This window comes from Meleagris gallopavo, chromosome 12 (assembly GCF_905368555.1).
Source record: "Meleagris gallopavo chromosome 12, MGAL_WU_HG_1.1, whole genome shotgun sequence".
In the NCBI taxonomy this organism is placed as follows: Eukaryota; Metazoa; Chordata; class Aves; order Galliformes; family Phasianidae; genus Meleagris; species Meleagris gallopavo.
Window position 1 is genome coordinate 8,314,384 of NC_139415.1, and position 27,975 is coordinate 8,342,358.

At 43.5% G+C, this 27,975-nt stretch overlaps 1 protein-coding gene across 3 annotated transcripts; it reads right to left on the reverse strand.

Annotated features, from left to right (window-relative positions):
- Positions 1–151: 151 nt before the first annotated feature.
- Positions 152–27,919, reverse strand: MAPK6 (mitogen-activated protein kinase 6). Of its 3 annotated transcripts, none has more exons than XM_085234367.1 (6): positions 27,745–27,919; positions 7,511–8,721; positions 6,597–6,741; positions 4,093–4,257; positions 3,167–3,368; positions 152–2,559 (listed from the first exon to the last, which is right to left on the reverse strand). In XM_085234367.1, the coding sequence occupies exons 2-6, from the start codon at positions 8,063–8,065 to the stop codon at positions 1,461–1,463; spliced, it is 2,166 nt and encodes a 721-aa protein (XP_085090493.1). In that variant the 5' UTR covers positions 8,066–8,721; positions 27,745–27,919; the 3' UTR covers positions 152–1,460. The 3 variants fall into 3 exon arrangements, with proteins under 3 accessions (XP_085090493.1, XP_085090492.1, XP_085090494.1); XM_085234366.1 differs by lacking the exon at positions 27,745–27,919 and adding an exon at positions 13,424–13,563; XM_085234368.1 differs by lacking the exon at positions 27,745–27,919 and adding an exon at positions 12,543–12,721.
- Between the last annotated feature and the right edge of the window lie 56 nt (positions 27,920–27,975).

The window sequence follows — 27,975 nt, forward strand, 5'->3', positions numbered from 1 at the left end:
CCTACATATCCCTTGTCCTATCCCATCTCTGGAGCCCGCCCTCCACAAGACAGGCTCCTACTCTCCCTCCTTGCAGCACAGCACAGCCAGTGGTTTTTACAGCCACAGCTGTTTACTTCTCTCTGTATAAAGCACCAGAAAACAACAGTCATTTTTTGCTGGCCATGTTTTTATTTGTCTTTCGTTTTAAACAGGGGAGCCAATGATACATCCAGTATTTAATTAAAAAAAAAAAAAATCAGAAGGGAAAACAAATTTTCAGAAGACCGAGATGCTACATGCTATATTTAACCTAATTTTAATTCATGCTTGCTTTGGGGGGGAGGGAAGGGGGCAGGAATCATTCAGTAAAAACATACAGTAAAAACAAAATGTCTCATCATATAGAACTTTAACCTACAGTAATGTTGTACCTTAATTATTTCCATGCACACAACTAACATTACAAAATTTTTTAGAAATGAACACAATTAAGACTTCTAGGAGCATTTTATAATAAAGCGATTCCTAATTTCTTTTGTAGAGATCAAGCACCTCCAATTACAAATTCCTATACACAGTGAGTGCTTTACTTGAAATGAAAACTAGAAAAAAAATGTATTGGATAGCCTCAGAATAAGCCGATGTTAATATATATCCAGCTATGTAGGCAATAAAACCATAGTGCTAAACAAAAACTTTTATCTGAAACGTAACTCAAAAATTAAGTTGACTTTCTATAATTACAGAAATATACTTATTTATTTGCTAAAATAAATAAAAGTGCTGCATATTAACACTTCACTATAAAGAATGCATACCAGAACATTTATAAATATTGAATGGTTTTCAATAAGAATAGCTACTACAATAATGCTGGCTAAATAGAAGTGCATAATGAGAAGCACTATGGGTGGTTAATGTTTTGCCACATACTGCTGTTACCTTGAGGTAGATAACACATGCGTACCAAATTCTGCATTCGTTTCAGTTGCTGCTGGTATCATGTGTCTAAGAAATGTGTACAGTATGAAAAACTCTGAAAGACGCATGAATGAAAAAAACCTTCTGGGAAAAATAGATATTCTCATGCAATTATGTACAGTCTCACTGTGTAGATTTCAAGGCAAGTTTCTTTTTTTTTTTTTTCTGCAAAACATGGACATTGTTTTACTGAGAGAATGGTTTTGTTTTGTTTTTTTTTTTTTTTACTTGGTTTAGTGCATTTTTTGTTACCTCCTGCATTTTGCATTATTTTGCTCTATTCTTTAATTTTGTGTGCAAACGACATGCCAGTTTAAAAACAAAACTAACTTATGTATAGAAAGTAATTCTGGATTGTAAAAACAATGGTAAACAGAAAGCTAATGAAATCCATACCAAAATTACACCATCTGATTCAAGTAAAAAAATTACTTACACTAGTAATAAAAAAAGACAAACACAGCTCATGAATATAAAAGAAATGTCTGCTGAGTGTTTTAATTTAGATGTTTCAGAATGCTGCTGTATGTTTTGTGGGGAATCTGGGGAGAGGATTTCATAGCAGAAGGCGTTAGCGTGGCCTGTATGGATTTCAGTGGCGAACCAACAGGGCTATGAAACTGAGGAATACCTATAGCCTCAAGCTGCTTGTTGAAGAGGAGTTCTCCACTGTTACTGAGAAAGCTCTCTCCTCTCTCCTTCTCCCCAAGCTTCCCCTCTTCTACTGGCTCAGGTTCTAGCATTTCAGCATCTTCTTTCTTACTAAAAAATTTGTCCAAATAACTGGTGTAAGTATTTTCTTTTTCAGCTTGTTCATCTTTCCTCACCTCACAACAGAACTGGTCTATGAGGAAGCACTCCTCCCCGTTACTTACAAACTGACTGTCCCAAGAAGTTTGGTACAGAGCTCCTAACTGTGCCAAGTTAGCCATTCCCTTCTCCTGCTTCTCTCTGCTTACCGACTTCGATATTAATCCTTTCGACTCCATCTGAGACACCGAGCTATTCAAGTCATTTAATTTATCAACATCAGTAGGCTCGTGTTGTAAACTAAGCTGAATGGTTTCTGCTATAAACGAATCAAAGTCAAATCCTTGATTCTTCTCCCTTTCTTTTTCAACAAGTTGCTGTGATGCTTCCTCAAGCGCTATCTGGGCTTTCACCAATCCATTCTTTTCACATTTAGACTTGCCTTTCTTATCAGACTTTTCTTTGCTCTGCTCCTTCCAGTTTGACAGATCTATAATAAGCTTGGGCTCATAGTAATGGTTAACTTCACTGTCTCGCCAAACTAAATTATCTAGGTATGAAGATGACCTCATTTTGTAATTACAAGTGTGACTACATTCCAGATCACAGTATTTGTTTTCATGGTGATCTGAATACTGCCAGCAAGGCTCAGTAGAGAAGTGGGTGTCAAAAGCAGGATCCTCCAGATACTTTTCACGATCTCCATCCAAATATTTGCGAGGATCTACTTGCACTTCTTCCTCATCAGTAACATCAGAAAGAGCCCTTGGATCACGCTGAACTTCATCAGCTTCATAGTTATTATGAATAGGCCAGTCATGGTCTGAAAACTGACTTTCATGGTATCTGCAAAACAATTTCCTAAGTGTTAGCAGCTAAAAACAGTCTTCTAGCTCCCAAGACAGAGACAGTTACAGTTAGCAGTTCCCTCACAGAATAATGACAATTCAATATAGATGACAGAAGTTTTTCATTAATCAAATCAGGTACCTCTTCCAGGTTGTTTGTTGTTTTGCTTTTTTTTTTTTTTAAATTTAATCTGGCATAAAGCAATCCTCATATGCACATCTGAAAGATTCAAATCCAGAATTATGTACAACAGCTTACTCCATCCACAGAGCTCTTTGTAAAGTTTAACGCACTTCAAATACCGCTACTGTAATTCTCTTTATTGCTGTACGTATCGAGCACTGGACAAGAGCAATCTACACAAAAACATGGAGGGGGAGGGAAAAGAAACTAAACAGTAATGGAAAGATTAAACTTTAGATTTTAGATTCCCAAACATATCTCAGGGATATATAAGCATACCCACGTCAGTCTTATAAGTCATAAGCCCAGTGATTCTTCCTTAAGAAACAAGTAGAAAAGGAAACAATGCCCAAGAAGCAACATGACTTCAAATAGGAAACAATTCAGTCATGCTACACGCCACAGTAAGCAACAAATTTACCTTTCCCAATTATAAATATGGCTGTGACTTTCATCCATCAGCAGAATATCATCAACCTCATCTTCAATGTGAAAAGGATGACTCGAAATAGGCTCATCCGTTGGAAAGGAATAAATGCTCATGTAAGGATGGGACAAAGCTTCTTCTGCTGTCAATCGATCCATGGGACTAAATGTCAAAATTTGCTCCAGAAAGTCCAGTGCTGCAGAGTAGAAGGTATTTAAAAGGAGAAAAATGACATTTCAGACATCTAGAATTGAAGATCACAGCATAATGCTCAGCTCTGGAGGTGTGCATCTGCTCAGAAAGTGTAGCTCGCCAACTGGGAGGTATCTATTACTAGCACTTTACTGCCAAAAAAAACCCCAAACCGCCATTTGGCAACCATAGTAAACAGAAGAGTAGAGGTCAAACCTAGGATCTACAATAAATAAGCCTAAAACAGGAAAAAAAGAAATACTACAAGACAGAATGCTTCAAATGGAATCAGTACCCACCAACTGTCATGAAACACTGCTGTCAGTAACTAAGATTCAAAACAGATTGCTTTGGGGACTTAAAAGAACAAAAAACAGCAACAAACAAACCAACATTTGCAAGAGTTGTTTTAAACTGACTCAATCCCAACATTCCTTTATATTTAGAATGCTACTGTCTCAAAACAGAGCAGTTTTGTCCGTCTCCCAGCATTAGCAGGTCCAGCACAGATGCATAATTCTACTCCCAACATGACCAAGTAGCTATCATGTAATCAAACTGTGTTGTTTTTTATTTTATTACAATAGCAGACACTTCTTCAGAGAACACAGATTCTTCCAACCGAAACTTCCACGTAACACTTACAGACGTGCACTGCTATGCTGATCACCACTGTTCCATGATTTTTTTTAATCATATTAAAGAAATATTTCTTTGGAATTACTTACCTTCAGGACTGATGCCTGGAAGCAACTGAGTTAAAGGTTTGTGTGGCTCAGTCATATCATTTCTAATGTAAACTGGAATTACATTGAGAAGCTCCTGACGGTCCTCCTCATGTACAACAGGAATTGATTCTAGAATCAACTGCATCTGTTCAAGTTCATGTGCACCTAAAGACCAAGAGAAGACACACGCTGTCATTTCTACTTCAAGCACGTCCATCTCTGTATACTGGGTTATTTGCATGCCAGTGCTTCCCTCCTTTCCCAAAGAGCTCAGGCCACCAGAGATACTGACACGTCACGATAAATACGGAAACAGGCTGCAGCATCTCAAGACCTTTGCTTCAGCAATCTGCATGACAGCCTGCACTGGACACCCTGCCATGCATTTACCAGGTTGAGCAAAGAAGTGCTAAAGCCGAATCACTGAAGAGAAAGCAACTGAGCCCTACATTCCCCAGCTAAGTCACTACTGCTTCACATCAGCATACTACAAATTCCTAATACAATCTATCAGACTGCCCATAATTTGTTGCAAATAGAATTCTGCTCTACTAGTACTTCACATCCAATCCACACTTAGATTAATTAGCTTTATTCATTCCACTCTAGATGAAATTAACATTCTAAAAGAGTTATTAAGAAAAAAAATAAAAACCAAGGTTATTTGAAACAGCTATTGGACTCCTCTGCCATGACACTGCATCTCCCCCTCACCCCAGGTGTTCTGGGATTTTAAAGCCCATTCTTCTTCCTGTTCCCTTTAGCTTTCCAGAAAGCAAGATGCCAAGGGGATGATTCAGATGCAGGCAGGAAGTTACAGACTGACCAAAACAAGCCCTCCAAACAACTCTGCAAAATAACTTGATTCAGAGCCTCAGCACAGGTTAAGTGGCATATTTCCAAACATATTCACTTTCCAAATGCATGACTTTAACAAGCCATTGTTTTTCAAATCAGAAAACATAAGCAGTGCTAAATTAATCAGAAGGGCACAGCTGTATCTAAATAACTTTTTTTTTTTTTAATGTGTCTATGCAATGCAACGGAGGTACATAAGTGAGTCTGGAAACGTAAGATTTTGGTTATTAAGACCAAGTTAAAAAAAAAAAAACCTAAACCACTGTAACTTTGGCAAATATTAATGCAATTCAAGGGAAAAAAAAAAACAAAACAAACAACCAAAATGCTTCTGGTGTCATTACCTAACAAGTGCAATCCATCTATGCTAACGCCAAAATCCAGCCTTTCTCCCATGTTTCTCTATTTTTCAGTAAGAGTACTTGGGGCAAAGCAATCCAATACATCTCTTATCAGTGGAGCATTTATTACACTGGGAGCACTACTCCAGTAATTATTAGCTCAGTGTTAGCAACTCAGTGCAATCTAAGAAAATCTCTTTGCATATTATTCACTGACTTCTGTAACATTATGATTTCAGGGTGGCAGTATTCCTTTAATAGTACTTAATGAGAAAATGCTTTCACTTTATTTTGGTGTATAAAGGTAAGAATTATTGCAGAGGTTTTAGTCCACATGTATCTAGGAGGAATGCGACTTTTGAATCACAAGCTCAAATCTTTGAGGGTTTTATCTACACAACCCCAGTGAGCTGGGCCAACAGGAACCAACTGCAACAGAACAGCTGCTGCTGCAGGCCCAAAAGCCACACAGAAATCAGCATTTCAGGGGACTGCTCTAGACTAGCTCATCTGCTCCATGGACTGAATGCACATCAGCAGGGGAAGCACACCAAGTCATCTCAACAGAGCAAAAAGCAGTTTGGGTTTATCTGAGTCCAGTTTGTGCACTGAGCTAAAAATCAACATTGTGGTCAGGAAGGCTACCCAGAGATTTGCCTCAGAAAAGCACTCCTCATTCTAACTAAAGCACCCCCACGAGACTAGAGCATTGCTTCCTATTTTACCAGAAACATCAGGAGGTTACATGTCTCCTTGGGATGCTACACTGCATTTCAAAATCCTCGAGTCCTGCTAATACCACTGAAACACAAGAACATCTGAAGATTATCAAAGCTGGCAACTTTCTCAGGTCAAAATTGTGTACACTGAAATAGAAAAAAAAGAGGAGGAAGGGGAAATGGTCTACTATTTCACCATCTAAAATACAAAGAAGCAAGATGCAATTAAGATTGACTAAATTAAGAAATACTTATAAATGCAATGCTTGGACCATTCATAACCCTTAACACCCCCTGGAAACATCAATTCACAGAACACATATTTAGAACACTTCTTACACAGCCAATAAATAGAGCTTAACCAAATCACAGGAAGATTAACCACGTGTGTGCTCACTAAGTTAAATTCTGCTATTTATAGAAGACACACAAATGCATCAATTTATAGCACAACTGTATAATAATACAGCATTATCCTGACAGTCGGAGAGAATTGATACTAACCAGGAGAACAAATCCTTCCTTAGGAATATCATCAGGCAACACCATTCCTTTTAGGAACACAGACAATTTTTCTTCTACTCACCTGCAAAGAGGGTTTTCCCAGTCAGCATTTCAGCAAAGATGCAACCTGCAGCCCACATGTCAATGGCTTTAGTGTAGTTGTTAGGAGAAAGTAAAAGCCGGGGTGATCTGTACCATTTAGTGACCAATCCTTCAGAAAGATGGCCCTAACAAATACACAAAAACAAACAAAATGCTTACTTACATTTTTTTCAAGAGGTGTGTTTTTAATTACTTTTTTTCCCCTTGCGTTTTAATGCAACACTTGAAGATTTTGGTCTTGTGGTCTTAGGAGTAGTTCTAAGTCACGTGCTACCTTTTAAAATGGAACAGCACTATCTTTATGAATGAACAGTAACAACAGACAAACGTGATTCTACTTTTTAGTCAGACACTACAATAAAACTTCATAATCCCCAGGTGCCAAATAAATGCAGACAAAATAATTAGCTCTCTGAGGAGACATCTCCTGAACCAGGAATGAGGCATCCCTGAATAAATCCCAGGAAATGGCCACACTCATACACTACGCATGTACCATTCATAATCTTACCTAAGGCTTACTCACTTATGCCTCTACATGGTGCTCTTGAAAAATCCCAAGTTCGGTATTCACAGTTAAAAATAACCTGCTTTTTCTGAATACATCTAATTATGCTTTATTTTATGCTACAGTAATTGTTAATTGCCCCTATTTGAGATAAAAGACGTCACCTAGAGACCCGTTTCATTTGACTTGCAAGTATTTCATTTCTACTGTGCGTACGACCCCTAATCTGATATCCCACTGCTAAAGAAGCTTTCTACAGACTGCATTTTACTCTAAGTACCTTGACAAGAACCAGCAATTTTATTTAATTCTGCAAGAAGGAAGATACTACTTTAAGGAGGCACGGTTGTCAGCATATCACTTAAGTATTTCCACTCTTCACACACCTTGTGGGAATAATGAGGATCCATGATTCGTGCAAGACCGAAGTCCCCAATCTTCAGCACCAAGTCTTCGGTATTAATGAAAAGGTTAGCTGGTTTGAGATCTCTATGCAGAACATTTGCAGAGTGGATATACTTGAGCCCACGTAGCAGCTGGTACATGAAAAGTCTGGCATGATCTTCCAGTAAAGGGCCTTGCTCTAGCAGATTAGCCAGATCCGTCTCCATGTATTCCTGGACAATGTAAACACAGTTCAGCTCTGTCAGGGAGCCCACATCATCTGTTAGCTGGCTTCCACTAGGACCAAGAATTTCAAATACTTTGACAATGTTATCGTGGTCAAGTCTTCTAATAATTTTGATCTCACGTAGAGCATGTTTAACACTCTGGGGATCCGTAAGGACAATTTTCTTGACAGCCACTCTCTTGTCACAGTCATTGTCGACAGCAGAAAAAACTAAGCCATTTCCACCACAGCCCAGTGGTTTTAAGTCCATATACCGAGAGCCCAGATCAAAACCATGAATGTTCATGAGACTTTCAAATTTTTCTGCCATTTTAAAATTCTTTACGTTTTCTTTTTCCTCAAACTACTAAGCTTCTGTAAACACGCGGAGACACTTCCACTGGTATCTGAAGGAAAGGTCTTACGGAAAGGGAGAAGAAACACTTGGCTTCGACTGCAAGATGGTTTCTTGACACTCTCATTTCATTATGAGCCAGCCAGGCCTGTTGTGTCCCCTTGAATTTAGAGCCCGTCAGCTCTAGAACTCAAACCGAGCATAAGATAGAAAGATTGCAGCATTCATAGTTCAAGAAAGGTGCAGCATTTCTGCAGACATTAAAGAAAATACTCACAAGAAACTCAAACGGAATGAAATGACATACTATGCACTCAGCTCTACTGTGCTAAACTGGTTAACATTTAACAAAAATGTGAATAAATATGCACATAATAGGCTTCTATTAACATCCTCCTCCTCACAGTGCAGATACATTCAGTGTTGGACTGGTCCTGAGCAGCGTCATTCTATGGTGCTGGTAAGCACTATTTTTTTCTTCTTCCTCCTTTTTCCTCTCCTTTGTTTACAGTCTGGTTAAACAGGAAACTGGCAGCTCTTGATTTACAAAAGATGCCTTCTGTTAATGATCAGGTGGCTCCAGCTCACCACAATCACAATCAAAGCTACCATCCATCTTACTCTGTGGCAACCTGAAAAGAAGACAAAAAGAGATCAGTATTCCAGCATGTACAGAAGTCCTCTTCCTCTCCCAGCTCCCAAAGTTGTCATTGATATACAGCTTAGTGTTCACTCACAAAACGCCAGGTCACCACAGAAGCTGAACTACTAGAAGTGACGTATTCTTCTCATACTTCTTGCAGAAAGAAATTGACAATAATCACCAGAGCATCACTTCTAAACACGCGTTGTGAAGGTTTTATATACGTAACCTAGTGAGAATGTAAGGCACGTAAGTGAAGAGTTTAAGAAGCACCATACAGAACCTGGAATTCTTCACTCTATTTTTACTCAAAGCCAGAAGTGGGCATTTAACTATTTTGCCATCAGACATAACCGAGTACTGTTCACAAGAAGGGTAAAGGATAAACTTCCAAGACTGACTGAATTCCAGAATACATCACACACATCCATTGCCTTAAATCCTTGTGACTTTGCACAAAGCTTACTCAGAGCCCTGTTTTACCTCTGCAGATTGATTGTTGCAAGAATCACAAGGACACCTCTCCTAGATATTACATAAATTACAGTTTACCAGCTACCTCCACATTTAATCATGCTAGATTATAGAAAGAAAGAAATCACAAGGACAGCATTTCACATAACAACCAATGCAGTTCCGTTTCCTCTAACGTACGGGCACTTTCAGACATCATTAATTTTTCTAATAGCCTAATAAATGCAATTACTAGTTATGAAAACAAAAGTAGCAATTTTCTCGGTAGGTTTCCCTGTCGCAGCAGCAGAACGCTGTCAGGAAAACCGCATTATATTTCTGCAGAAATCCTCACTGTTTCTTCCAAAAGCTCAGAGACACCACATACAGAAGAGTCAGAAGGCACACCCTGCACAGCAAGGCACGCTTTGGCCAATTCCACTTGGATGTTCTTCCCCAAGGACCAGAGTGACAGCAAGCCACAGGATGTCCTAGCTTCGGTCTAAACATAGTTAATCACTGAACACACGTGAGCTCTTCAGCCAGCCCTCTATGCAAACAAAGGTTTTCCCAACTGTCCTAGTATTCAGAATTAGCAGTTCTAAGGGAGAGCGTTCCTACAGTTAACATTTCAGTGAAACAACCAGGAATAAGCAGAACAAGTTTCCATACTCCTTGCAGCACAGCAGCTGACAAATTATTAATGTACTCTAAACAACAGCCTCTTAATTCGCTAATCAGAATCGCATGCAGAAATAATGCAAAAGGCAGACTGGCAAACAGAAACAAGAGTGCAGCAAAGCCCCAAGGACCACCACTCACTGCAGCATAGGGCTGTCCTGCAACAATATAAGCAGAAATCATATATATGCAGGACACCAAGCTCCCCCTGCGCCCAGGTGCGCACACCCAGGACAGCCCACAGCAAGGAGGAAGGAAAGGAAACACGTCACCCTCTGCTGGTTTTGTTGTTTAAATCGAGAGTGCCAAGTATAGCGCTCCTATACCAACAGCATTAACTTTTGCTTTGCTGCCCAGCGTCTTTGTTTTTATTTTTTTTAATATAAGTCTAAAAATATTTTCTCCATCACATGCACCAGTTTCAGGTTCACTCAAGTTGAGCTGTTGCCTGCTGATAAACTAAAGTTCACTTTAATCATTTTCCCTTCCAATCCTCATATCCCACAAACCGTCACAGCAATGCCTTGTTGGAGCTCCCACACGTCACATCTCATGCTTACCCAAGGTCCAAACCTCTGCTTCAACACCCACGGCTGTGTTGTGTTTTGTACCTGTAGGGCCATCTCATACAGTTCTACTCTCCCCTTCTAATTAAGCCTACTGTTTAACATCACTGATGTCTTCAACGTTCAGCAACACACGGCTGGGTTGCAGCAGATGTGCAACGCATCTGGAACCTCCATTTCAGCTGGTTCCATTAAACACAGGAACTGATTCAAACAAGAACTGACCCACCAGCAGCAGGGAGTAGCGCTGCAGGGCTTCTCACTAACCCAGCTGCTACCCCAAACACCATGAAAGCAACGGCACCAGAAGAAGAGGATGACATTGCTGCTTTTCTCCAGGAGAGCAGAGCGATGTTCCACTTGCAGCTGGGGGTCCTAATGCTTTCACTCTGAAACCCCTCCCCAGTGATGCACTTTTAGTCACCAGTTTCTACTGTATCTTTGCACTACTTAACCACTAAGACATTTTCAGAAGGATTAGCATTACTTCCAGAATCAGAGCAACTTAACCAATGAATCAAGTGTCTGCTGTTGACATCAGCAACCCGCTGCAGCCCTCAGTCTGACCCCCATCCTGCTACCAGTTCCGTGTGTCGCTCCAAGCAAGCAGCCTGCTCCCAAAGGCCCAGCCTGGACTCCAGCAAGGAGGAAGTGCTGGGAATTGGACCCCCAAAAAGAGACAGTGCCTCAAGGGGCAAAGATGAGGACAAGCAGAGATTTTCCAAGCAGAAACACCCTGCTTTAAAGCAACTCAAATTAAGATTCAATAATTTGAGAGTGATCTTTTATAGTAACTTAACAAACAACAGGTGTGCAGCAAGCCTGAATCAAAAAACATGTTTCTGCACTACGCCCACTACTTCAGCCCACCCCCTCTCACAAGCAGCACTACAGCCGTGCTGTGCTCTGCCCTTCCTGCTGCCCCACACAGCCCCAGGGCTCTGCTTGGGGTTGGAAACGTTGCTCGTAGTTCCCCATATAGTTAATGGCAAACAGACACCTCACCAGCAGTTCTGCGACCAGATGTGGGTAGGAGGGGCAGAAAATAAAAAGTAAACCCTAAACTTCCTTTCACTCAAACTAAAATATTAATTAAAGGATAACCAAGAATAAATCACGACTTTTTAAAAACCAAAATAAGGTCAAAGTAATAACTTTTCTTCTTTGCATTTCAGAGCTGATTTTAACTTCAGAAAAATTAGGGCTTGTTTTTCCAGACTCTCATACTTGAACAACAGCACCAGCACACTTGATGCATTTTCAGTTTCGCTGTCAGCCATAACCAGCAGCCCGAGCACCTGTCTTGAAACAAATAGTAAATAAAGAAGCCAATCACCCCTTCCGCAGTCATGTAACAAATCTAAATCCAAGAGGTCTGTCACACAGGGCAGCGCATTACAGACGGGTTAATCACCCTGATTGGTGCCGAACAGGCTGTTCACTTGGCACTGATGGCTCTTCTCAGATCACCTGCCACCTTTCCAAGAGCACCTTTTAAAAATTATGATCATTACTACTTGTTTTTGTTCCTTCCTCCCCAGCTCTACGAGCGATCCAGCCATACTCTCCCAGCAGACCGCTCCTTCCCTCACCCTGCAGACGGCAGCCCCACGCACTGTGCAAGCGGCTGCCCAACTCCGTGCTCAACCTGTGCACAGGGCTCTCCTGCTGCTTCAGGAAACAGGATGTGCACTACGACAGGGCAAGTACGAGACATTTACTTTTTCTGAAATCCAAACAGGATGGAAAGATACGAGTTAATTTAATCACGCAGACCGCATTACGATCAAATCATTACTCACAACAGAAAGCCCAGGAATGACTAACGGCGCATTATACAACCTGCTAAGTGCTATCTTCTGACTACAAAAATACAGGGCAGCGGCGTTGTTTCAGAGCAGCCACGTTGCAGTCAGTAGGCAGTGAGTCATCGCCAGCTCAGAACCGCTGCTCGCTGCCTCCCACCGCTCCCGGAATGCCAGCGATCACTGCTGGGTCACAAAAGTCTCCTGGAGGAGATGGAGGAGTCACGGAGCCTGGTGAGCTACGCTGGAATAGCAGTGCAGCCCTCCTTCTGGGTACCTGCATGAAAGCTGCCACTACTCCTTACCGCTGCTGAAGAACTGTTACGTCTGCCCGGCAACAGTCTCAGCGCAGGGCTGGGCGAGATGCAGAGCTCCCAGTCCCTGTGTAACACACTTACTGGCCCCTGCTACCAAGCCAGAACTTGCTTCAACTTTAAGCCACTGCTCTGTGGAACGCGCAGCTGGTTTATAAACATCGTGCGCTATCACAGCGCCTCGATAGGCACGCAGATACACGCCCGCTGACAACGGCGCTTACAGCAGCGCGCACCGGGCGCACGACGGCAGACAATGACCGCTGCTTCCTCCGGGACACAATTACCTCAGCGTCCCGCCGGCCACAGACGGCACCGAGTTCCCCGCAGAACGAGCGCTCGGCGCCGCCCGGGGCGGAGTGCCGCCGTGGGCTCCGCGCACAGCCGCCCGGCGGTACCGCAGCGCCCGGGCGGTGCTGCCAAACTTCCGCCGACTTCACGAGGCCCGGCCCGCCCGCGGCCCCATCGGACGTCCGGCCACCTCCCGCCGGGCGCATCCTTCCCCGTGGCCGAGCGCACGGCGCGCACCCCCAACGAACCGAGGGGAACTCCGCGCTCGGCCCGGCCCTACCTTCAAACGCCCTTCAGGCCGCGCCGCGCTGCCCCCGGCCCGGCCCGGCGGAGGGAGCCCCACGCCCCGCCCGGGAGGCGCCACGGCCGTTCCCGGGGCGCAGCGCAGCCCGCCTCCCCGCCGCCCCCGCTCCGCCGCCGCAGTGCGCAGGGCCGCGCCGGGCGAGAGGAGCGGAGCGGGCCGGGCAGGGGGCGCCGCGGCGGGAGGGAACAAAGCGCCTTTGTGCCTAGGGCCGGGCCGCGCGGGCGGCCGCGAGCCCCGCGCCCTGCCCAACCTTCCCCCGAACCCCCGCCGCACTCACGGGCCTCCCCCGGCTCATCGGGCGCTGCGCTGCTCACGCGGCCGGGCCCCGCGGCCCCGCCACCGGCTCCCGCCCGGCGCCCGCCCGCCTCGCCGCAGTCGCCGCCGCCGCAGCCGCCGCCATGTAACCCGGCGCGGAGGGCAGGCGGGGGCGGGGACGGCGGCGGCTCCGCCTCGGCCGGGCGGGGCCGGGCCGCGGGGTCCCGGAGCGGGGCGGGCCCGGCGTCCGGAGCCGTTCGCGGCGCTCGTACCCGCTGCCGGGGCGGCGGGCCGGCGTCCGTTCGGGACGGTTCCGCCGGCACGGGGCCGAGCGCTGCGGCTGCGCTGCCGTCAGAGGCGTCCTGTCGGTACCGCTCATGCTCTGAGCACCGGTTAACAATTGCCTCCTCCGGTGCGGTCTGTGCTCCATCCTGACGCCGCCGTCACATCACCGGCTTCGTGCGTTTGACCCGGAGCGTGTCTCTGGGCGAGGCCTAGGGTCGGTTCAGAGACACCGCAGACCCGAAGGCCGGATCCGGCCACGCGGCTCTCTGCACACGGGATGCCGGCCTGCAGCCCTGGCTCCGTGCAGCCGGCGCAGGAAGTGGAGGCGGCGGGCCCGGCTCCACCAGCGGCGTTACCTGGGCTGGTGGCCGCAGGCCCCGCACCGTCGTGCTCACGCTCAGTGTCTGCGTGGTGGAAGAGACCGCGCAGCAGGAAGGGCAGCGTGGCTCTCCTGCCCTGAAGAGAACGGTGTCACTCACATTTTCTGAGGTCCCTGTGTCATTGTGGCCTTGAACGTTTCTCCCACAAGTACCCGCACGATGCTTCCCACAGCTCACACTCCGGCAGTCGTTTGCTCTCTACTCTCCTCGCCTGCAGTTATATCTCTCTTAATGGACGTAGGCACAGACAGTAAAACTCTACTTTTTTCCTCTGAATCACAACGAATACAACAAAATAAAGCAAAATAATTCAAACCTTAAATATTTTCCCCACGAGACTTCTATGCGGACATCTCAATTCTCAGGTTTAGAAAGATGCAGGAAAATCACAGTGCTGCATGCAGCAGGAGGAAAGCTGAGGTTCCACTGAGGGAGTTTCAGCACAGCTCTGGGGCGTTCCCCGGGTCCCACACAGCCCTGTCAGCGCACGATGACTCAAAAGAAGATAGAACAATTAATGCTCATTTTTACTGTTTCAACCAATTATTTCTGACTTGAGATAGTGCAGAAGTTACTCACAGTGCACAGGGCTCTGTGCCTCCCTCCGCTGCTACCCAAACAGCAGCGTGCTATTGACCCTGGCAATTGTGAATCACTAATTTGATTTTTTGTTAAACATGCCACCATATCACACCAGCTCATAACAATAAAAGTCTTGGCAGTAACGGGTGCAGGAAGAATCAGCATCGCTCTGAAGAGTGAGAAAGGGAGAAGCGGAAAGGCCAGTTCCATGGCACAAAGGATTGCAGGAGGGGAACTGGCGCAGCCCCACTGGTACTGCTCGGTGCTGCTCACATGCACAAGCATGCCTGCTCCCCAGCCAGCTGCTCCTCTCTTACTGGGAGCAGAGAAGTGACTGGGGCATTTGCTAACTGCATAAATAGCTTACACACAGTCGTCAGTAGCCAAACTGCTGCTGCTCATTACGATATTTGGTAATTTACAGGCACCCGACTACGTTGCCAATGGTGGACAAAAGTCAGAAACAGAGTGGCATCTAGCTGCCCAGCAGAACAGTACTGGAGGATTGCAGCACTGGCTGCTACAGAGGCCTGTATTTAAATACAGTCTATAAAAAAACTGCAAGAGTGCATACTTGGAAGAGGTGATGTTAGGACAGCACTCATAGCCAAGCCACAAAGGAAAATTTATTTGCATTAAAAGGAGAGATTTTGGACACACAAAAAAAAGCAGGAGCAGCAGTGGCTTAAGTGTCTGAAAGCCAGAGCTATTTACTTAATTAAAGAATCCTTCTACCCATACAAAGTATTCTCATTATGGGAGACCAAAAAATCAATCTGATCCTAGGGCACTGCAGCAGGAAAAAATATATACTGCAGCCTTGCAACAACAGCTGGAGACCCTATCACTGTACTACGTCCACTGTACTTTTGCCAGCACCTACACTGTCGTGTCAGTCAGGTGGAAAAGTCACACATCCATGGAGTTTGCTGCACAGCAGCCCAGGACATTTGCAAAGCAGTGCAGCAAACACAGAGTGAGCTACAGGCTCACTCCCAAATCTCACACAGCCCAGATGTACCACTATTTTTCTGGGTTACTAATTAATGAATCAAGATTCCCCCCCCACCCCGGAATTATTGTCTGCCATTCTAAGAGCACATTCTGTGCGTAAATGTAGTGAATGAGATCCTTCTATCTAGGGGAAGTGTTGCTCTGCAATTTTTAGCTATCTAATCAGCCAAATTGCTAATCCATATCTGCATTTTTGATAGCTTATTAATTAGCTATAAATTCCTGCATCGAGTTGCTTCCCCACTCCCCTAAGAACACAATTATCATATAACATATCATCTACAAGCAGTATACCATTTCGTTCAAAAACATTTGCAGATATTAACTGCAAAGTAAGAAGAGCATTGGTCTTAGAAGGCCATAAAGCCCAGCAATTAAAAAATAATTAGAACTGAAACAATGAATCTTTTATTAGATCCAAGTTCAAAAAGATCAAACAGCAAATTCCAGTGTACTATTTCAATCCAAGTGTGAATCACAACTTGTGGCATAAAAGGGAATAAAGCTTTTTTTTTTGAGCAGCCACACCCATTACGATTGGCAATGGAAGAAAGACTATGAGAAGGATGAAAAGGTTGCCCGAGGTGACTTGGCAGCTCCAAGCTTTTGTCTCAGTTTTTCTGGGGAAATCACTGCTTCCTGGGTCTGTACAGCTCCCTCTCATCATCTCAGCTACCTCATACCAAGCAAACTCTGCTCCCAGTGAAGACGAAGGTGTTTTGGTGACACTGGCATGTCACAGGTCCTGCAGCTCAATGGGGTTGCAAACCCCTTGCTCTGCCAGCGTGCAGCTTATGGTGCTGGCATTCAGCGCAGAAGTCCAGGTACAACTGAGTTTCACTGAAAAGTTAGACTGCACCTTTCCATATTGGATGTAGGTTTTTCTTTTCTTTATTATTTTACACAAACACATTTTTCTAATGTAAACTCTCTGAGTTCATTGACACCATTCTTTTCACACCAATGTTATCAGCAGGTAAGCACATACAAGTCATCATCTAACTTTTTATTTCCTTTTTTTTTTTAAACCTGAATTTGGTGTCAAAATCCTTTTACACTCTACAATAGCCAAAGCTACCACGGCACGGACAGCATGCCATCACCTTGTGCACTCGCTGGGTAGAACTAAGTTTGCTGGAGCAAACTTTGTACCCATCTACAGTGTGATCAGGAAAAAAGATACGAGAACATTAGAGGAGCGAGAAGAAAGGAAAAAGCAAACCCAAAGGTCTTCATCACTGTGTGAAACAGTGGAAAAATTGAAAAGAACAGACTATTGACAAAGAGAGCAATTCAAACCAAAGGCAGCAATGAACAAAGGGCAAATGAAGGTGGAAAAAGAAAGTCACTCAGAAAATGTTTAACTTTGAGGTTAGAAATAAATGGTCCTGTGACATACTTTGGAAATTCTGTGATTCTGGGGAAAAAAAAAAGTCATTAAAAACTTAAAACTGAACGAGTCATTCTTCCCCCTTGGTAGATGATCAGCAATCTAGGACACTACAGTACAGATTAACTGCATGCAAACTCCTCTCTTAATAGCTTGCATTTATTTTAAGACAGGCAGTTCCATTGCCTACTTTTTCTGTCTTTACCAACACTTGGCACATGGACACAGCAGCTGCCTAAAGCAGAAGTTGATAAAGCCATGGTAGTACTGGGAGAAGAGGAAACCATAGAAGATGACTTGTAGCTGGGTCATCACTGAAAGCAGCCTCAGCGTGTGAGATTCACTTGGCAAAGCACGAGCTCTTCCAGATTTTGGGACCTTTTCTAAAATTCCTTGCTATCTAATTTTGCATAGAAGTTAGACATTACTATTTCATGCACAGAATAGTAAACACAGAAAAATTTACCAAGGTAGGCAGTGAAGGCAGGACACCAAAGCATGTATTAGGTTTAGGCACATTTTACTGGTACCAATGTGTTCATGCCTGGATGCTCCCAGTGATCTGAGTTTCTTCTAACTTCCCAGCGCAGAACACAGGAGGTGTGCTGTAGCGATGTGTAGATCCTGTCAGTGGATGAATCTACAGCTGAAAAATACTCTCAGAAAGAGGAATAGGACTGTTGTGGTAATGCAAGGCATAGGATGAAATGGAAACAAGAAGCACCAAATGTTGGGGTCTATTTTCAACTCTTAAGAGCAAGGGAATTCTGTGTGTGACAGTCCTCCCCCATTCAATCCTGGTTCTTCTGACTGCACTACTGTGCTGCTCTGATCCTCGCATCCAAAGCCTCAAGCAAAGCACTTTAGAGAACATCAGCCTGCAGAAGTGGGACCAAGGTAATTGTCAGGGGCATCTGTACTACTATCCTGGTACAACTCTGTACTGGTCCTTCAGCCACAGTACACAAGTGTGGTAAGGAAGCATATCACTGTACAGATGTTATTTAAATATCAACAATACCTCGGTCACTCCAAAGTGGAGAGATGCTCTGGAAATAGGGTGGGGTAGTGTCAGCAAAACTGCCTTTGTTTTTGTATATCTACCTGAAAATACGTCAGCACTTCAGCAGAAGTTACAAGGGCCCGATGATGGATTTACCTAGAACAATTATATTTCATTGCAGAGCTACTGCATTTCATTGTAGAACTATAAATGTTTTCATGCAGAACTACTTCTGTTAGTTCCTATAGAACAGTAACCCTTCCTGCTTGCAGCTTTTTGCAGCATTTTAATTGCTATTGCATTACAGAGATGAAGTATCTGCTGTATGACTGTAAATACAGCTGGTATTGCAGTGCTTGTCATTGACAGAGAAAAAAATATCCAACTAACATTTGCTAACACGTTCACTAGCACCAGAATCCTCATGAAATACATTTACAGGGGGCAAAGCTCAATACAAATACACGTGCAGCAGCTGATACACTTCTTTCAGCCTGAGGCTATGCAACTTTTACATATCAAATAGCAACAAATGCTATCTACAGGCTCTAAGGGGAGGAGCAGTGAGCAAGCTGAGGCATTTCAAACACTTTCAGAGATTACTTTGCAATAAACTGCACATGGGCTGGCTCACAGCCAGGAGGAAATCTTTTGTGAGCAATCAGGAGGAGATGTGGTGCTGCCACGAGACATTCGGGACTGGGAAAGCAATGCTAACTGGTTGTGCTGAAGGAGTCTCAGACCACTGCTGCCACTCAGACGTAGCTTCTGCAGAGCCCTGCCTGGCTTAGGATGTGGGCTTGGATCCAGCCTAGGTCACCTGTGTCCTAGGCTGGTGTCTTCCAGAGCAGTGCAATAAGGTGAAACCAGGTGGACTTCGAGTCACATGGAGTACCTTTGAAACTAATTCACAGCCCATCAGGCAGGGACCATTCTCCGTTCACTTTGCCCTGCATACCATGGTGCTTGCACCCAGAGCTCAGGGATGCAACAGATGGTGAAAGGCCAGCAGGTGAGAAGCACTGTGGAGCCAGGGCAGGGAGTGCCCACTGTGGGCACCAGGTGGGAGTGCTGCTGCTCGGGGTGTGTGTCAGCCGTGGCCAACACTCTAATTGAGGATTCCTGAAATAGCAGAGCAGGCCTGCTTGGAAACACACTGCTTCTCCCAGCACCTCCTACAGCCGCCATCAGCCTCCTACCCCCACCAGCCTCCTGAAGCTAGAGAGAGAGCTCAAGTGTCATTAACAGTGCTAATTACATTCTCTCGTCTTTTTTTTTTCTTCTGTTTTTTTTTTCTTTTTTGCCTTCAGCAGATATCAGAAAAGTAGAAATGTTTTATAGAACTTCTACCATCCAAACCATCTCCTACCTACATATTCAGCACTGCAAAAGCTAGCCTAAGTTGCTTTTGATGTACCTTTAGACATCAAAACTGAAAGATTTTACTTTAATAACAGAGCTCTGGAACCAACTCCTTTCCCTTTTAAACCATAACTTTTAAACCAACACATTCCACCATCTATTTCTAAAGGTTTTCAGTATGACTATATCAGATTATTAATTTCCCTACATTTTCCAACCCCATTAAATCTCAACTTTCATTATGATTTTCAAAGATAGTTCTTTTTCGACAGTTTTGACACACTTGCTGGGCGGGAATGCATTTCCAAACTATTTATTTTCTCATGAAAACTGAGTTTTGCCTGGATGCCAGGGTCAGCAGACATTTTATAAATAGGTTTGGACAGATGACAGGAAATGACATAAGGCATCAGTCCACTCCACAGAGGGCAACTGCCTGTAGTGCCCAGAAAAGAGGGACTTGCACCATTGACTACTACACAGGAAAACAACAACAAAAACAAAACAACTGCAGAGAAGCATCCTTACTGCAGAGGGTTTCAGGTTTGTGAAGCACGAGATCTCTAGCCTCCATATTACAGCTCAAGAAAAAAAAAAAAAGGAAAAAAAAAAAAGTATTTGCTTGCGACTACACTACAGTGAAATCCAGCATAATTAAATTTTCCTTTGAAGAGGAAAAATTGAGCAGAATTGTCTAAACTCGCTTTGTCTTTTACTAATAAGGAGGAGCTTTCTGCTCCTGACATGCTCTAAATGCCAGCAGGCATTGGAGATTCTCCAGACTGTGACTGGTGCCAAACACTGGGATCATCTTCTTACCCTGGCATTTACCATCAGCTTCAGCAAAGTCTCTTCCAATTCAAACTGCTTTAAATGGGCTCCAATAATAGCTGCTTAGAAGTTAATCTTTATCTATTCATTTGATCCCAATAACTATCTGTTCCTCTTCGCAATATTAGTACAGATTGGTGAAGCAATTCACTGTCTCATTTTGTTTCTGTCAGCCTCCACGAAGGTAAAACTCAACCACTTACCCCCACATAAATGCTTTAGTTGCAATAGGGGCAAAGTCCACGGTAGAATTCTCAGCAGGCTGAACTTCAGCACGTTAACTGCAGCCTTCCCCCAGTGCTCCCTACCAAGGTGCAGCTCTTCCTAACACCAGCAAGCCCTGCTCTCCCCATTCCTCACCACGCTTTCACACCACTGCTGACTGACAGCGTTCCATGTACTGCAGGCTACAAATGTTAGTGAGACACAGTGACCTACCCAGCAGATGTGCCTGCTGAGTCTCTCAGTGCGAGAGCAGCACGGCTGCAGCATGCAGAAGAGCTGTCTTTGGAGGGGCACCAAGCACTCAGGTGTGTTCACACACAGCTCCTTTGCCCAGAGGCATCCCCACAACCACACACAGTGTCATCTCATGCAGAGTCAGCCCCAGGCACACTAGCATGGTGTTCTACACCAACACACTGGTGTTCTTTAACAAAGAGTTAACATTTGATCCTTCTGGTGGCCCTGCTTTCAGAAATGGAGAGTTTCTGCTCATTGTTACTTATCTGTTCCCATGACAGACAAAACAGCCGAGAAGCACTTCCTACCTATGACAGGAATACGTAATACACGACACATTTCTTAAGCTTCTGTACTGAGTAACTGACTTTACCAATGCTCTGAATTTATAAAACTCTAAAGAAGAACTTGATTTTTTTTTGCACTGAAAGCATTGCATCTGACTGAATTTTTGTTATTTTGGAGATATTATGTCTATCAGGCAGTATTAAAACGAAACCATCCCAAATCTTCTCTGTTAAATACCGTGCAAACAGAAACAGAATCCATCTGCCTATGTATAAATTCCAGGAATTAAAGCAAATCCACTTGTTAGTGGTGTTCACACATGGTGTGTGTCCACAAGAGAAAAAGAGTCTGAGAGGATACAGGAGAAGGTGGGCAAGGTTGTCAGCCTCTGTAGAGCTCAGTGACAATGCCAGAGCATGAGATCCAACTGCCTTTAATGATCACCAGCATAAAAAACTAAAACTGTAAACCTGGACCTCATTCTTTTCTGCACTTGGAAGGAAAACCTATGTAAGATGTTTGCTTCTTGACCTACAAGAAAAGGTGTCTACATGCCTATTCATTGAACAGCCTGCTCCACAAAGACACACTCTTCTTGTATAGAGCTAATGCAGACTACTTCACAGAAATATCTCCACGGGACATTTCAGTGCTGAGAAATCACTGAGAAGCAGCCCAATCACATCACATACAATCATGTTTGGTACAAAGCTGTTAGAACCAAAACTTATGAGACACCACGTGCATCTAAAGCTGTATTTTGTGGCAGAGGGAAAGATATTCTGCCCTCATTCTTTCTGTTTAATGAAACATTGGAGAAGCATTTAAGCCTCAGCTAAAATCAATTGCTGATAAAGCTATTTTAATAAACAGAAATGTTGCTAAACCTTATCTCAAATTTCTTCTTATTGTTTAATCTGGACACTCCCAAAACAAAGGCATCTGAGATCAATCAAAGAAGGAGAGTTTCAACCTTTGGATCAGCTCTAATTGCAATACTTCATTCTCATGATTGCTGCAATTCAACAGACCTTGATGTCATAACAGAAATTACATGGTTGCTCTTGCTGTCATGTTGCAGGGCAATGTAACTGAGCACATACGGACACGATGCCTAGTGTTCCTGGCAGCTCGCAGTGACAGGAGCCAGGTGAAAGCCCAGTCTCTGTTCCCTTGTACCCATTATCACAGAAGACAGGTGCACAAGTCCATTCATTTCTGTTCAATTGCAGGAGAATATTTGTGACAAGGCCAGGCTACTCAATGTGAGATTACATTTTGCCACCCAAAGTGATGAAGTATTAGGCTTCAGCCACTGAGCAGTGGAAAGACTCTTCCTGGTAGTCCATCTTGAAAGAGCAGTCTAGAGGGACAGACTGCAGCCTACAAGCCTCTTATCTTTTCCTTGTTATTAAATTCTCCAAAACAGATAGCCTCTCTAAGCTACAAATTGTCTCAGAAAAGATGTACTCTTTGTGCCAAGGATGGATGCAAGTCTCACCCCTTGCCATGAGAGTCCAACCATCCTAACAGGTCTGGACAAAGAGTCTTCCTTGTGCTGCTCCAACATCCTTTTTCAAGGGCAACTCCAAGGAAGACTTGACCCTCAGGTTGGCCTGTTACACACGCACTGTCTTAAAAAGGCAGTGCAATATTCACTAAAATGAAATTGCTGTTTTCTGCCCCAGCCCAGCAAAGGTTTCAGAATGTCAGCAATTTATTTTTTCCTGTCAGACTACTCAGGCTGATATTTCCACAGTTGCATGGACTGTCTAAATACCTGAAAAAAATGAGATTATTATGGTCTGTGATAATACTCCTGTTTAAATAATTAAGGCAATTAATTTACTTGAATTGAAGATGAATTGAAGAAAAAGATGATTCAAGGACTACACGTACAATCTGCGTTCAAAGTACTACCCTGAACCCAGTGTTTATCATCCTTGGTCCAATGATACTTGTTAGTAAACAAGAAGGATGTAATCATTGCTAGGAGTAATAGTAAATCAGTGGCAAGACTCAAACAGGCCATTGCCAAGTTGGAAAACTTCAGCCAAGAACATGCAGTAACTGCTGAAATCAAATGAAAAAGTGGAGCAGTAATTGAAACTTTTGAACCTTTTTACACAGAGGAGCAAGAAAATTTATCTTCCTGATTGCTCTAATGTTTCAGATAGCAAGAGAACAGGGGAATATGGCCTTAATGTCACCAGTAAACTTCTGTGACCTTTCAAGGGAGCTATATCTGCCATGACGATCACGGTAATCAGAACAAGATCTATCTGCTCTGACATATGTTGGCTGCATGAGCAGATACCTCTTTTTCTCTCCACAAGTGCTCAATGCTTTGCTTCATTCATTGTACAAGACAGATAGTGTTCACCTGATTAGCAGTAATTGGATACCAGGAAAAATAAAATCCATGTACTGCCCTATGTCTTATTCACCACGCCCTGCCCTGTTCTGAGGACAGAATCACAGGGGAATTTTTTACATTACAGGGCTTAAGAGATCTGCAAATATCCATTAATTTTATTTCTACAATCTGCAAAGCTACCAGGATATTACCATTTCCACTTTCCTGAACCGAGTCACAAAGATCAAGGTCAACATAACTGTTAATAGTAGCCAATTTTAAATTCCTAAAACTTTCAAAGCAATTGGTACTTTATTCTACCATTCGGGTTTTCAAAGTTATTGGTACTTCTTTCACCAACTGCAGATCCACAAAGTTCTGAATTTTGAGCATTTGCAGATAATTCTAGGTATTTCACAATTTCTAGATAATTCAGACAATTCTATTTAGGTAATTTGTCCAGGCTGGATTTCCCCCAGCACCAGAACATCCCCATCCCCATGTAGCTCTGTTTGCACATCTTCCACACCAGCCTCTCCACCCCCTTTCAGCTGCTCCATTGATTTCTCCAGCTCTCCTCTCATTTCCCATTCAATTCTCAGTTGCTATTTGCTTTTCTCCTTTCAAATTCAAGTAAGATTTTTTTACATTTTTTACAAAGTTTTCTCCCCAGCCTATTCCTTAAAAATTCTCAACTCATTCAGTCCTCATTTCTTCTGCATTTGAGCTGCTTCCAGCTTCTTACCTGCAGGAGCCTTTGAAAGCAGTACATGGGAGGAATGGTTCACTTACACCATACTAAGGTGCCCCAACCTAACAAAACCTGCAGCAGCCCACAGATACAGTCACAGGAGAATTCCTGTTCAGAAGTTTTCTCAGCCGGAGCACACCCAGTACTGACAGACTGCTTGGGGAATTTGTCTGCTACCACATCTATCCAGCCTACAAAACCTGAGGTCTCCAGTTCATATACATTAAGAGATTTTTCCACAAGGATAAAACACAGCTTTGATTCCTGATTTCAAGAATGTCCTCCTGTTCTGGAACAGCAAAGGACTTCTAAAGACTCTCTTTGCTCACCTGTTTTAAAAGTAGGGCAAAAATCAATGCTTTCCTCCAGCCCAGTTCTTGTAAAATGACAAAGCAGTTGAGCTAAATTTTCCAGCAAAGTTCAGATTTGGAAGTGTACCTGACACGAAACCTTTCTTTCCAAAGACTTAATTAGCAGTCAGTCAAGTTGCATCTATCCAAAAAGAGGCAAGTACTCCCCAGACTGAGGCAATGCAGGAGCTCTGTGGCCTCACCAGAACCACGCTGTGCTTTGCCATGCCACTGCCCTAAAGCTGCTCCCATCACTTCTCCTTGCGGGCAAAAGAACAGACGCAGAGCCGCTTCTCCATACGCAGACCCCTATCAGGCTGCACTGCACTTCTAGGCAACCTTTTCCTGACGTGCCCTGGGAGCTTGAAAGCCACTAGGCATGCTGAGAAAGTGGTGGTAGGAGCCTTCTCACCTGAGAACATATTAGAGCTGAAAAAGAGAGGATCCATATTTCTAAGACCAAGGGGGCACTGGCAGTGCGCAGATATGGGAGCACAGAGAGGCTGGGGGTGTGGAGGGCTCTATTCGATACACCCCATAATTCCCTGTTCCATAAAAATATTCCACGATTCTATGAACTAATCTCTATCATCAGCTTCTCAATAGCCTCAGCTTTTGGCTGGCTGGGGGGACTGTGCTCGGGAAGATGGGAAGAGACAGCAACAAGGCAGCGTTAGCTTGGCTTTTAGGTGATGACAGCAGCTGTAACTTGTTATTATCTCCATACGACAAGCACTCCAAGACACCCCCACACCAATCTTATTATGAAAAGCTAGATTTCACAAAGCTGTTTTCCAACATGTCATACCCAGATTTTGTGGCTTCCCCTGACAGTTTCACAAAGACGGGTCACAGCAAGGGGTACAAGCCGGGGCCTGGCCTGGCAATAGGCCCTTCCCACTGCCCCATTCTCTGACATTCACAGAGGCCGTTCCACCTGTTTGTCATTCAGCAGTAAGTCTGATCCTGAAGTCTTACTGAGTGAGGGACACGAGCAGGAGATCCCAAAATGAGATCTGTCCCTTCTGCTGCCCCTGCTCACACGAGCTGTCCTCTGCCACCCTGCAGGGCCTCACTCGGTGCTGCCACCATCACCTGAAGAAGGCACACAAGCTGCTTGGGATCCTTCAGCAAAATGCTCAGTTACGGCAAGCAGAAGCCTAGAAAATACATCCCCGAATTCACCCTTCTGTTCTTTAAAACCAGTGTTTATTTGTGCCGCAGGTGATGGCAGCCCCAGTCTACCCTCACTCACTTATGTTTTCCCACGTGCCAAGATGAAGCTTTGACACTCCTCTCCTTCTGCAGAGAGAGCACAGCGTTTACATTTACAGGAACGGTGCTGTGCTTACATAAAGCTTCAGACAATGCCAAGTTGAATGTCTGACAGAGGAAAATCTTCTGTTAAAAATATATTTTTTGTCTTTTCCAGAGATCTAATCTATCTTCCGTGCATTCCTGACCTTCAGAAAGTATTTCCATCTCACACATTAAGTATAGCAATCCTCTTAACAAGGGAACATTTTGTTAGAGCTTTAAATTGGGTTACGTAAATTATTTGTAGTTCTGACAGCAGGTTTCCTTTCCATCCACAAGGACGGATGGCTGTTAGGAGATTGCTACAAGGTTCATTTGCAATCACAGCGAATAATCATCTGAAGGCACTGTTTGGAATGGGATGTTACCTAGGGATACATGGTAAGTTTAATAAGGTATAAAAGCTTTTATAAAAGCAGCATATTTGATAAATAATTTGCAGTACAGTAACCTTCACACAAATAAAAAAAATACAACAACAATTGATGTGAATGGTAAGTTAAAGAAAAAAAAAAAATTCTGACTCCCATAAACTTTAGGAGGAAGAGAATATAGATGGGAAAAAAATACCAATTTATCTATATAAACAGAGAGAGCATGCACAGCTCCCTGCCAGCGAGTGCTGCCTGGCACCAAGCACATCCCAGCCCCTGAGCTTACTCTTGTTGGCTACAATGGGAATTGAGAGCAGTCAGGATTGGGTGCTTTGCATCCAGTTAAGTACTTGCTCAGAAAAAAAGAGCACAGAGTAGAAAAGTTATTCAAGAAGTATAGCACTACTTTTAGTACTGCATCGAAGGCTCTGTGACTGAAGAAAGATATTTTTCAGTATTCTGTTCCTACTCTTCCTTCTCAGCACCTCTCCTCATCAGAAAATTTGGAATGGGAAAAGGTCACAGGTGGTACAGTGTCCCTCCTTCCTTCCTGCAGCCACTGTTCAGGCTGACTGGAACATGAGTTTCTAACAGTTTCTCCAGGAGTAGGAAAAGAAGAGCGTGATTTATAAATCAGGTCACACTCCTTTTTTTTTTTTTTTTTTTTTTTTAAGGTTCCCCATTCAATTTGTGAGCAGCTTTAAAAATAAAAACAACAAACAAATTAAGCAATATTTTATTCAAATTGAAAGCGTTTTGTTTAACTTTAGAACATGGATCACTTAAGGGAAAAATTTAAAGTGAGGATTTTCAGATCAAAATACAGACATTTCATTTTAAAATCTCTGTAAGAGTATCTCAGATTTTTCTCCCTAAGTGACAAGAGCAGTGAGTTAAAATTCAAGGAAGTTTGGGCAAGTTTTCATACAATTAAGCATTAGCAATTGGGAAAATCCAGAAAAGCCTCTTTCTACACAGCCCTGTTGGCACTAAGCCCTCCCCAGCAGCAGTCCAGGCACCAACAAAACAACAAAACCAGCCACCCTTTCCACAGCGTGAAAGCACTACAAGAAGTGACACTTGAGATGAGAAGGAGCGCGGTTTGTTAAACCACTCACACACACTCACAAACACAAGAAACATTCTAAAGGTGTATAGCAGAGGAGGACTTTACTCACAGGACTAAACATTTTCCGATCTCCCTGTGAATACTTTACCTTGGTGTTTCCAGTCCTTCTGAGATAACTCGTAGTGCTGTATTTCTCTCATATCCCCTCCCCTTCTTTGATGCTAAGTACTTATTTTCAGCAGATCGTCACCTTATTAATTAGCAGTCTGTCTTATAACACTTTATCTACAGAGAATGCAATGTGTTAGTACTTCTTGGTACAACATTAGTTATTCCTTTGAATTATCTGGAGGCACTGGCTGACTAAAGTACAATGCTTTCATTTGTATAAAAGACCACCTACTGCTATTCTGGTTATTCTCAAGAGAGAGGCTTTTAAATGTTAGGTAGAAAGTTCGATCTTAATCCTTTATACTTTTCTCTCTAAACACACAGATCTCATAGGAGAATACACAGACGTTTAACTTACCATTATTGAAGCTATCTTTTGACTTCCTCAGTATCATTAATATTTAAGCAGAAAGAACAGAGCGAAACAATTATCCTAATGACACCACACCAGAACTAACAAAATGATTTTTAAAAAGTCATACAGAACAAGTGAGAAGGTCGACCAGAAAATGCTAGTCAGGAATAGCTGTGATCTGATGAGGAGGAGGAGGTTATGTTTCTGTGATATGAGCAGTGCACAGCTGTTACT